General features: G+C 35.3%; 1 protein-coding gene across 1 annotated transcript in view; it reads left to right on the top strand.

Moving 5' to 3' along the window:
- The window catches only part of LOC133520785 (uncharacterized), a 138,020-nt gene that overhangs the window by 17,884 nt on the left and 106,646 nt on the right, over positions 1-13,490 (top strand). The window contains exon 2 of the mRNA XM_061855442.1: positions 6,452-6,650. Within this exon, the coding sequence (XP_061711426.1) occupies positions 6,498-6,650 (153 nt within the window). The 5' untranslated portion in view covers positions 6,452-6,497. The remainder of the gene's footprint in view (positions 1-6,451; positions 6,651-13,490) is intronic.

Raw genomic sequence — 13,490 nt, 5'->3', positions numbered from 1 at the left:
TAAAAAAAAGCTACTTACTAGATCTCGTTCAAACCAATTTTCAGTGGAAGTTTGCATGGTTGTACATCATATTTTTTTTTTAGTTTTATCTTTCTCTTATTTTAGAAGTTACAGGGGGGGGGGGGGGCGGACACACATTTTACCACTTTGGAAGTGTCTCTCGCGCAAACTATTCAGTTTAGAAAAAATATATTAGAAACCTCAATATCATTTTTGAAGACCTATCCATAGATATCCCACACGTATGGGTTTGATCAAAAAAAAAAATTGAGTTTCAGTTCTAAGTATGGGGAACCCCCAAATTTTTTAGATTTTTTCTAATCTTGTGTGAAAATCTTAATGCGGTTCATAGAATACATCTACTTACCAAGTTTGAACAGTATAGTTCTTATAGTTTCGGAAAAAAGTGGCTGTGACATAAACGGAGACAGACATGACGAATCTATAAGGGTTCCGTTTTTTGCCATTTGGCTACGGAACCCTAAAAAAAGACGACGCTGAGGTTTTTGGATGGAATAATCAGTCTCGTCCAGGTCAGAGCGCCAATTATATTATTATGCTGTTTTTCGGAAATAGGATCGAAAAAAGTGCTGCTTTTATTTAGCCTATAAAAAATATGTTACGTACTTTCAATTCTATTATTATTTTTTATGTAATCTACTCAATACACACGCACACAATTTTTCCATGACTCAACACAATGGCGTATCTATATTCATACATTACTTATAGACTTTATATGAATGTCTCTAGAACTCAAAAGTTTTCCCTAAATTTATTAAAAATTAATATACCGCTTTACCGCTATATATCCATTATATATAACAATCAGTGCAAAATTGATACATCGAAGAATTGATTAGCAGACAAATAATCGATTAATAAGCCATCGACTCCAATAAGAATGGCATATGTCGATGTAAAGTCGATCACCCATAACGCCATTATATAAAACACAAATACAGGTAATTAATAAAGCTGTATAAGTTACAGTTACGTTAGATCTCGGGGTTAGACCGCGGTAACTCAAGACGGTGGGAAATTATAACTAGATACGCTCGCGTCACTCTCGTGTGATTGTCTTGCAAGCGTCTATAACTTAACTTATATAGTCCTCTTCTTTAACGCTTTTGCATTTATCGTTTTCTATAAGTACTGTCGAATTAGAAAGTTGATAAACAATGAGGAAGCGGTCGTCAACATGTTTGTAGATTAGTCGACTTAAACACACCTTAGCATTAAAATAACTTTAACATAATAAATTATTACCTATAATGCATCGAAAAAATAAAAATAAGCATATTTTTTTAAACAGAAATGGTAGGTAAAATATTCTTACCGTCTTGGTATTTTCGTGTGTCTATGTAGATCGATTCCTAGGCATTCAAAGATGAATCCTTGGTTTCGTAATATCTGCTTCCTTCAACACATATCCAAAATTTAGAGACAAAATATCAGTTCTAAACTGACATAAGTATGTCTCATATTAAATTTATTCTTTCTATTTTAACAAAATATTCGAAACCATAGAAATAGTTGATATAAACGATTTCAATAAAGTACAACCCTCAAATGCGGTCAACATTACATGTTGTAATTTAATTCTAAATTACGAGCGGTTATTTCAGTCCGCCATTTCCGATCCGATCGATAATTTAACAAAATCGGGTTAATTCCTGGATCAGTTGCGCAAACGCACATTTATTCTTGACCGTTGTTGCTACTGCTTAGCGAGCGCCAGCGAGTCGATCTTTCAGGTGAACAAGTGAAGACATAGAATCTAAGAGTAGAAAACAACTCAGGAGTTCTAAGGCTGGCCTTATAAGTCTAAATACGAAGATCTATTAGACTTGACTACAGCTTATAATGTGTTAAGGGAAAATTATTTGGTTCATATATTTTGGCTGATCGGCCGCGTACCCAACGTTACAATCGTTAACGCTCTGTACCGCAGCGTAGTCATCTCTCTCTATCACTCTTCCATATTAGTGTGACTGTGACAGTTGCGTTTCGTTCGCCACGGAGCGTGAACGATATGCACGTTGGCTACGCGGGCAGATGTGGATGTTTTCTACGTTCTTTGGAACTGATATTTTTTTCACCTTCTTACATAAAAATTGGCCATGCCGGGACGGTAGGACAGTGCAAAATTATGTACCTTTTTATAAGTATAACGAGCGAGCTCATCGCCAACAAACTGTCTCGCAGTTTGGCGAATATTTTGTTTTGTGGTACACATATTTTATATTTTAATGTTATAATAAAAAAAAAAAAAAAAACGTTCATTTCTCAGACTATGTTTTGAGAAATGAATAGTCATACGACCAACGTTTTCTACAAGGTACCCGTGAGCATTGCAAGAGATTTTAACGGTGCATTCCTGATGGCAACAGAAGCAAAAAATGTTATATGACTTTTTGTGAAAAAAATTTTTTTGTTTTTATTTCTCTTTTTTTGAACACTCCTGTACATAAAACGTAATTTTTATTGATAAACAGATAACCTAAAATTAATAAAAAGTTTTTTTTTATTTGGGGGTAGCCTCTCGAAAACATTTTTTTAATTTTTCGATGTCAATCAATAGGTATGTCCAGACTAGACCTCAAAGTGGCAATACCGCAGTCAAAAATGTGTTTTGTACCGACTTATGGCGAAAGAATGATTTCGAAAAACATTTAATTATCTCTGAAACTAGGCCTAATCCAGAAAATTTTATGTGATATTTTAGTTTCTAAATATTACCAGGAATGCTTAGTCAAAATGTCTCGCAATGCGGGCACCTTGCATAGGCCCAAGCCCAACCCTGTATCGTAAAAAAATTGTCAGCTTTACATTGTCAGTGAAGCTTTCGCCATATTTAGATAAATGTTGAAAACACATTTATTTATTTTTCATTTGTCATGTTCTGAAAGAGCATCAATTGCTGTTCTAAAAAGTATGCAGAAAGTAATACGTTTCTGCATTAGAGCATTTTACTTTACAAACACTTTTTTTTTTCCTTTTTTTTCAACTACATTCTTACGAGTCCGAGAATACGGTCGTATTAGTTTGACAGCTCGTTTGTTTTGCTGACTGTACCACGTGTTTACGGTAACGGGAAATGTTTATTATACAAATGTACAGTCGGAGCATAAATAGAAAGGCACGTGCGTGTACTAAATTTTTGGGACTGAAAAATGTATTGGAATTTAAAACTTGCATTTACTGAGCAGAACGATAGTCGCGGTTTCATTGTTTCTCTACACAGTTAATAAAAAAAAACTTTTAAAATAATATAAAATAAAAACTTTTTTTAGGGTAGGTACCTCCCCTACACGTAAAGTGGGGTGATTTTTTTTTCGTTTCAATCCTACGGTGTGTGGTGTCGACAGACAGGTCCTTCAACCCGAATAACAACAATTTTTTTAATGATAAAGTGAGTTTTTCAGAAATAACCGCTCCGAAAGAAAATAAATGCTCTTGACCGGTTTTATTTATTTGAATCGTAAATGAAATAGGTAACTGAACAAATCTATAAGCTCTAGATTACAGTTATTTAACCAATACGTCACAATGCATATTGCGTTATTTATTTGCTATGTTAAAGGACAAAAAATATAAGAACCGACCACGTATAAACACACAACACAACGTTTGTTTGTCTCTGCCATTTCTGAGTACAACGTCTTGAGACCGCAATTTCACGCCTGCAAAGGTCAATGTTTTTAGTACCATAAATCATGTACTGAGAAGTCATTTTTAAGCTCCAGTCCCGTGGCTTTACAAGAATATTGCTTCTGATAAATTCCATTGCCATGAGGATATTTACAAACATGATATAATATTTCAGACATCCGAGTGTTACTATTACTAGTCAGATCCAGATAAGTTGGTAGCCTAGACAGTGCAGGTGTCATTTTAAACGTCAAATTTCATTGAAATTATGACGTTTACTTAAACGTTGCACAGGCTGGGCTATCAAAATCGCTGCAAGCTTAGCTTGGTTTAACTCTATTACTCTTCCTACATTCCAAACATCTTAGTCTGCTGAAACCTTTCCTTGGTGACTTTAGACGTCACATAAATTGCTTCTTATAGTTTTATAACACTTTAGTCTGTATAAAGTGCGCTTTTTCGCGTTGAGGAAACGTTTACAGGACTTATTCGAGTGTGTTTATATTGTTTATAGCACCAAAAGCGAAAATCTTTTATAGCACATAGATTTGCTAGTTGGGAAGTCTTTAGTAGATAAAATTATCGAAATCAAAACAAATCCGAAAATTTCATGGTTTTTCGAGTATTTGATAAAGACTGGGTGTGCTTACAAGGTCTGACACTTGAATTTAACAAGAACATTTCCTCACTATTAACTAAGAAAACGACGGACTGTACCAATTAAATGGGTTACGTATAAAATTTCTAACAATATTAGGTATATACAGTAGCTTTTGTATTATGGAAATTAATTACCTAATCCTATATTACCTACTTGTTATATATGTAGGTCAATGTACGAGTAGCCCCTTTGTATGTTATGAGTGGTGACAGTAACATTTATGAGGTCTCTAATGACTTTGTCATTGTGACAACGAACAGCCTAAAGTTCAAATAAAATTGGTTGTCTGTACAGTTTCCAATTATCATAATCATACATGTAATCAAATCAAATCATTAAAGGTTTTCCCAGTAGCGACGCGTTATTTAATAACAAGAGACATGTCACTGACGCGCCGGGTGGAATGTGGCCCTGTCATTACATTTTCTAAGACCTCGGAGATATGTAACTTTTGCTTCCTTACCTCTTCCTACCGTTTTACTGTATTCTTAGACAGTCATTTAGATACTACCGTAATAACTGGATTTTTGGAGGTCGTTTTCTACACGTGTTAGATGAATTATATTATTATCACATATAAGAAAAAAAACACTTATTAGGTAGGTATCCTTGATGACGCGCAGATTTTTTTTTATTACGAAAAGGTAAGCATTTGACCACAATCTCACCTGATGGAAAGTGCCGATGCAGTCTAGGATGGAACATGCTTACCTAAAGGATGTCTATTCACCCTCGATTTAAACAGATTTATAGTGGACTGGGAATAGATTTGCAGGAAGTGAATTCCGTTCGCATGATAAAGCTGGATTCGTAGCGTTTAGTGCGAATCAGTGGTAAAGTAACAACGTAAGGGTGAAACGCAAGTCCGCGTCTAGTCCCACGGTGGCAAAACGGAGATGGGGATGGGGGATGTGTCAAATCTAACCTTTAATAATATGACAATATGTGTCAAGGCACGCGTCTTCGTGAATAACACGATCTAAGTATACCTACTAAGCTACAAGTTACTTACATATTTCTATATCACTCGGTATTCTATCTTATTTGAAGCCTACATGCAATTAATTTTTTTCTATGATTCTCCAGCAATGTCAGGAACTGCCATTTCAATGATCAGGAAGCAAATTCCGACTTACATTGTAACATTAAAATGATATATTATCTCTGATGGTAAGTACTTGTAGGTACGCACAAGTGAAAGTGAAATTCACGCGCGACTGACATTATTTTGATGTCACAATATAAATTTGAATTGGCCAGTACACTTGGAACAACGAATCGATTACCCACTTAGAGCAAGCCATGCTCGTAGGTATATCTCCAGCTATTGTGGGACTAAACAAAACACTTCATTGTTGAACTTTGTCGCAATCCTATCACAATGCCTGTGCAGTGAAAGGAATCTACTAATGAATCATTGTGTAAATTAATATGAAATCTTAGTAATGAAATTATAAGGAAATTGGATAATTGATACTGATTCCGTTCGCTGATTTTAGTTCGTAATTATTTCCCTGTTTGGCGTAAGACATTTATTGTCTTTTTAGACGCCAATGCGATAATAATTATCCAATCATTCATTCAACGGTAGCACGTTTGTTGAAGCCTAAAATATTGCAATTACACATATATAGTCCTCCTCATCGTTTTCGATGACGGCGACCCTAAATAAACATTATGGACGTTGTCTAGCAAGAGCCCTAATGTGGCTGGCCAGGCCGAACTTGCTCTTAAATACTTTATTAATTATACATACAGACACGTGCAATGATATACCTAGCTTATAAGTTTACCACCTGTACAACCACTTTGTGAATTTACAATAAAATATTGAGTATTGAGTAGGTATATTGCATCTGTTATGATGATAAACGATCTGACGATTGTGACTGCCAAACGAACAAATAATTTGACCCTCTTGGTCAAGTACTTTTTTAGTGAATTAAAGTTATGTGTCTAATTTTCTTGCTGGATCCATATGGGCACGTTCATACTTCTACTTCTTTTAACTAGGCCTTAGTAAAATGTAACGAAATCATTAACTTTGATAATATCCACGAATAAGACGCTAGTTTCCCTGACGTTTTCACCCCTAATTACTTTATAAAAAATGTTAAATAACCTCCTTAATTTCAGTGAACATGAAGACACGTGACTGCGCGTACATCTTAAGCGGTCGGTGATGGCGACCGCCGGTATGGCGACCGCATACCACGAGGAGCTGCGGCCGCAGCATTCGCGCGACAACTCGCGTGACTCCGGCATCTTCCACACCACCAAGGGACTGTGGAACGCGCCAGGGGAGAACAACTGCTTTTTGAATAGTGCTGTGCAGGTGAGTGTCTAAAGTAATGATCTATAGGTAACGCACGATATTAACACCGGTTAAAATTAGGTTCACTAGCGCGATTTTAACTTCCACACTACGAAAGGACTGTGGAACGCTTCAGGTAAAAGCTACGCATCAACGCTGTGTACTGACTACATTTTCTTTAGTAATGTTTCTGCCTTTAAATTAAAGGAAAAACATAAAAAATTACACCTCCGGCAGGATTAGAACCTGCGACCATTGGAACATCTGTCTGCTTGTTTTTGCCAACTTTACTGAGCCTTGGAGGCCTGCACCCTCCCTCCCTCTCTATTGGTATGTTCCAAAAACACCTAAAAAGTTTTATTGTCGCCAGATATTCTATAACCGCGGAGTGCAAAACTTTTGATTGACCGTTTTGTATCGTTAACTTTAAAATGTTTACACTTGATAACGAGGCCATGACACCTACTCTAACCTAGATTTGTGCGAGTAGGCAGGTACTCAAATAGACGGAAAGCAGTACAACAATTTAATTTAATTACAATCTTGATTGGGCCGACATCTCGTGACGAGAGCGGAAATGTAAAAGTATGAATCAGCCGGTGTGAACTTTATCTCAAAAAAAGTGTAATAATTACTCACTTGAAAAATAAGTGGAATATTTTAATTTGTTGGCCCCATAAGAGTATTTGGAAGAAGTGTTCACTTGAGTTAAGTGACGCCTAAAATGTACCTATCAACTTTGCCCATCACGAATGTCCTTATCGATACGCCTTTCTAAGCCACAGCTACGCACAAAAATGAAAGAACATGAAAATAAAAGGTTGGTATAAAATGTTTACCCAGCACTCGCGAAATTCTTTGAGGTGTTGATTAAATAAAGCGAATGCCTAAAGCCGATGGATTCGCAAACTGTTGGCTTAAGTAATGGGCGCGCGTGGGCGGGACTTGAGTTCACACCACGTACGTGAGCTTACAACGTAAAAAACTTAGACTGAGTAGCTTATTGTTGACTTAGATTTATAGTTTTAAAATAATCATGAAGCAATTCATTTAAACCTTTAATTAATTATGTGACGTAATCTAACAAAATTGGATTTAGATACGTATTTTAAACTAGCAAAGTCTTACTTTAATAAAACAGGTTTCGTAATCTTGAATCTTGTAGAAAAACTCGACTTTATTATACATAGCATAGTATTTTAAAGAAAACTTACAGGCCAATTAGATTTTTAAGTATTTAATGTCATTCCAATATGATACTGATCTGATATTAATCTGACGGTGTCAAAAGTGATGTTTTTGTATTCTAGTTTTAGTTATGTCTTAATATATTTATTTACAATAACAATTGATTATACAAAGGATTAATATAACTATCTTAAATTTAAAATAGGCCTTGAGGCATTGTACCAAGGATGCTGGCGGCATTTCCTCGTTTTATCGCAATACTGATACGTTGTGCGAGGAAGAAAAATCTCATTACAATATGATACTGATCTGTCTGTGTCAAATATGATATCTTTGGTTTAAGGTTGACATAATGCGCAATTCAGCAGGTCCTCGAAACGAGATTGGAACCATCTCATATTGGAGTGATGTCAGATCCATGTTAGATCAGTACCTATCACATTATATTGTTGGAATTGGCCTGTTAAACAAACAACACATTAACGCGAAGCGCTTAAAACTTGAAAGTTTTTTCTTCACACCACCACAATCCGTGGACCGGTTTAAAAGCTCCAATAATCCGGTAATACTCAGTGATAAATGGCATTAGAGGCGACTATGGGCATTATTCAAATATCGAGTAATGGGCCAATTCGAGTTTTCGTTATTCGATCTGTTACCCATATGATACTAATCTTTTGTGTCAAAACTGACGTTTTTGGTTGAAGAAATGTCACTTTTGATACTGACAGATCAGTATCATATCGGAAACAGATCGAATAACTAAAACTAGAGTCTTCCGGTTCGAGCGCCATCTTGATAGTCACGGGTCGTGATTAATTCCTTTGTTTTTAGCTCATTAATATTGTTTAAAGTGTAATATCGACAGCTTATTATACAGTAAACTAATGTGGTTGTGTGCAGTGAATGGAGAATTAATCTTGAAACGCGTTTAACCACCATTTTGGAGTCAACGGCCAACAGTGTAAAGTCCATCAGCTATCGCTTTACAAGAGCTACTAAAATCACCCTACACTGCCTTGTACTAACCGTACAGTTTTAGTCGTATTTAAAGTTCCTAATACCTTGATACTGGCGAAATAGTCCCACTAGACTGAAGCTATAATTTTAAAATAATGAATGAATGAATGAATGAATGAAGTAAAACTCGAATTGGCCTGTAAGCTAGTGGTCCCGCTAGAATAAATAATCTTCAATTAACAATCACGATTAATGATTACTCACACATGCCTTTGGCAGAATTAAATTATTCAATCTACCCACGTTTGACACTTGTAGAGAAGTCACGATAGAGATACAGTGATTGCAAATGTGTACAGATATTTAAATTATGTATGTTTATTTATCACTTACACGTAACTTGGTTTAATAAGAATTTTAAATTACAAGGCTACCTATCTCGTATAGTCGGAGCGGAGTGGAATTATTAATTTTACTTAAACTAATACCATTGGTCGTAATCCAGCGATCCAGCGGAGCGGAGATTACAACCAATGCTGGTTGATGATTCCACACCTCTCCGGTCCGCTCCACCTCAGTGGACGGGCAGCCTAAAACGCAAAATACTTGTGGGTTTGGTGATGAAATGTAAAAATAAACCTAGTATTTAATATCGACGTGACACGACAGCTACATAATAATGCTGAGAAGTCCAACCCGTTTCGGGTACTTACATAAATAAATACAATAGAAATGATTTCATCATCACCTAATCGAAGTCTCCACTTACAAAGTCTATTATCTTTGCAAACGTATAAACAACTCGAGGCAGTACCAAGAAGTCATATTATTTTTACGGTCAATAGCGAACATAGTGGTCACGCCCGAGTGGACAATTATTTAGTTTGGCGACATTTGTAACGGTGCGTACTCATTTACGCTGAGGCGTGTTCTCGTCAGTTCTCCAAGAGCTTTACAACCTACACTTAAAGCTTAAATTTGATTGCAGCTGTCTGAAGGTGGGTAAAGGCTTACAGGGGTCGTTTGTTGACGTGACTTTTGTACCAATAAGTGTTAGAACCTGTAGAATAAACCTGATGGATTAAACCTTCCTGCTTAACCTGCATCTTATTAACATAAAATGTGTGTATAACGTTTTCATTCACAACAGACATGAAAATCTGCGAGCACATTTCATAGAAACTTTTAAGACAATGCATTATGGAATTCCCACACTATTATAGTCTACTTTCGCAATGCGCACATAACTTACGCACATTAGTTTCTTATACGTTTTACTTATTTTTTACAATTATAATCCCCATTACAAGGATACTAACAAGATGAAAACGGTTCACAGAAATATATTAACAACATTCCTGCTTGTAGTGAGTTGATAAATCTGATACAATTTACATACACGTAATTACGACACGGGCGAGGTAAAAAAACCAAGATGGCGGGCGAGGAAGCCGCATCAAACTCTCATTAAAATGCCTGCACCTATGATACTGTGTGATGGACGTAATAGTACGAGGCACCTTAGCGGTGGTTTGGTATTTTTTAAGGTAATGACAACATTTTATAGTAGTCATTATTTTTTTAAAGACAGTAGCTGACGTAACTGAACATTTCAATACCTTTTTTTTTCATCATTTCACTATTATTTCTGTTTTACGTTAACAGAGCAGTTTAGACTCTGTCTATCGTACAAGGACCAAACATGTTCACTCTAGGATTTTGTTTTCTAGCCTATTAGTGTCCCACAGCTAGGCTTAGGCCTCGCCTCTTTCCCGCCATTTGGTCCTCATGCACATTCCCTCCACTCTTTACAGAATGTATCGATGTCGTCCCGCCATCTCCGTTTGGGTATTCCTCTGTCGCTCTAGTATACCATTTCATTTTGAGTTTATCTCCGTTGAAAGTGTTGAAACTTACCTTAAGTAGTCCAGATAAGAAAGGAGACGAAATAGTTTCACCTATTTTAAGATTAAAAACCCTTTTGTTTACGCCGGTTATAATATTTACTCGAATATGGCCAGAGAAGGTTTTGTATTTTTACATACTTATCTCTAAGTTAACAACAGCAGCACTTGATTTCTTAAGAGGGAAGTATACTTTAGTATACCACGCACTCGTCAATACAAAAATAGTAAATAAATCCACTTCTAAACATTTTCCATTATTTTTAGTATGTCATTAACATAATGAAAATATAGGTTTATAGGTTTTCCTTTTTTTTTAATTTGCAGAACAAAAAAAAATTTTTAAAGCGATACCGAGTAGTCTATAATATATGCTGAAGCGATCTACATCAAAATTAAAGCGATTTATTAATATTTAGTTAGTGGAAACCGTTGTCTCCCAAAATGTAATTTCATAGAAAAAGTACCGTTATTTCGTTAGGATCGCAAAGCTATTCCTCCCTCTTAAGAGGAGGTTTAAAGCCAGGAAATTAGAATGAAATAAAAGATATGGCACCGCGCAAAACTTTATCACAATTACTCTGAAAATATACTTTGGTTTAAAATGTTGCTCGTCAGATCTCTGGGCTTGGTATGCACTACTATGCAGGGCAACGACAAACCACTGAAATAAATGAAAATTAGACATGTTTTCATTACTTTTTTCCATGGAGCAAACTTTAACCTTTTAAGGTTTTGGCTGGAGGCTTTTAAGGTTCTCCCTTGCAAATATAGTCTAGTCTAGTTTTTGTGTGAATTTTTTCATGGCATTGCCGTTGGTTAATAATATAATAATTCAGCCTATATACGTACCACTGCTGGGCACAGGCCTCCTCTCATGCGCGAGAGAGTTTGGGCTATCGTCCCCACGCTGGCCCATTAGGGGTAGAAGACTTCACATAGACCTTTGAATTTCTTCGCTGATGTATGCAGGTTTCAGCACGATATTTTCCTGTACCGAAAAGCTAATGATTAACTAATATCAAATGATATTCCGTACATAAGTTGCGAAAAATGATATTGATATATTTAATTCTACATTACCAAGTTTGTTTCTGCAATTAAGAACATAAATAAATAAATAACAGTAATAATAAAAAAGTAGTAAATATAAAATCTAATGATTTGTATTCTCTAAAATAATGAGCTGCATGTAAATTAAGTATAAGCAAGGTATAGCGTCTTTCTTTTCTGTTGTTAAAGTTTAATAATCTTACCTAAACCTACTTTATAAATTCATAGAAGTTAAACCAAATTGTATAAGTCTGGTTTGAGCAGCAAAGAATGTTATTATTCTATAAGTGGAAACTGTTATGGTTTGTGAGTATTCTATATTTGTTTAAACATATGTATTATTTTTCGCTGTTTGTTTCCCAATAATAAAATAAAAAAAACTTTTAAAATTAAAACTACCAATCTTCGTTAGCCCCCTCTTAAGTTTCTTACCCTAAGCCTAATATTTTCTCATACTAACATTTTCTTATACTAACCTTATCTAAAGTTTTAAAGCCGGTGTGAATGTGACGCGTGCCAAGAACGCAAGAAAAAACCATGCATTCACATTCGTCTCCTCGACGCGAAGACAGTAATGAGTGACAGCGGTGAAAGGCCTAATGGATTTTATATTATGCACATTGCAGATGATGCGACATGCGTGGCTTTAAAAGGACATTAGTAATAATATTCAAGTGAGGTCAAAGTTGGACCTTTATGGCTCCAATGGTGCCCAGTCCAAGTAAATCATACGATACATAGTCAATCGTCCGAATATAATTATATGTTTATACTTCACAAATACTTATAATTCGTCATACTCAAAAATTGAGTACGGTACCTTTTTAGGTGCATAAAAATGTAAAAAATGAGCGCTGTCTCGCCAACAAACCGCATAAGCAGTAACTTTGAAATTGATTATGTATAATGTGCCTTTGAAAAAAAAAATGAAATGAAAATTGATAAGTATGTAAAACTTGTTATTTTTGGGAATACCTACCATATCCGTATCCGTCCTAGAGCTATCACAAACGTAGTTTGAAATTATCAAAAAAAATAATTAAAGTAGGTAGTACATACCAATTCAATTTCCAATTATTTTACATCGTAAACAACATCAAAAGCAAAATGCTTTCAGATTTCATGACATTATCTAACACTATTATACATGATAAAGTAACCTAATATTAAACTAAAAGTAACTAATTTTAAAGTAACCTAGTATTAATTAAAAACAATCACAGGAACTGAATAAACCATGATCTGACTCCAGTTAGAAACGGTACAAGTTCTATAAAAGTTGTATGAAACTTATTTCGATTTCACTAGTGTTACAGGTTTGATACCTTTAATAGCATCCTCGTTCCCATAAAAGTCACTCCCACTATTTAATTGGAGCACGCTATTGCCCTATCAATCTCTCTAAAAGAATTAGATATTTACTATTAACTTTCTCAAGCTCTTACCTGACTGACCAGAGTGTTTCAAAAAATAATTCTATTTTAAAGCTGCTACGGTTCATATTTGGAGAAAGAAGATAGGATGTATATGTAGTAAGGATTACTTCATTGTGTCGTAAGTGTCCGGTCTCAAGGTGTCTGATTTAATTAAAATTACGCGGTCGATGAACTTCGAAAAAACTCACATCCGCGTTCGGGGTGTTAGCAGTCCGTGCAACTTGTACGAGTAAATTTCAAATTAATTATATAGATTGTGTCATTCAAGAAGACGCGTGCGTTACTTGTAATGTCATATTATTAAAGATTAAATTTGACAA

This window comes from Cydia pomonella, chromosome 8 (genome assembly GCF_033807575.1).
Source record: "Cydia pomonella isolate Wapato2018A chromosome 8, ilCydPomo1, whole genome shotgun sequence".
NCBI lineage: Eukaryota > Metazoa > Arthropoda > Insecta > Lepidoptera > Tortricidae > Cydia > Cydia pomonella.
Note: the sequence above shows the minus strand (reverse complement) of the source record. Positions and strands in the feature narration are given on the sequence as shown.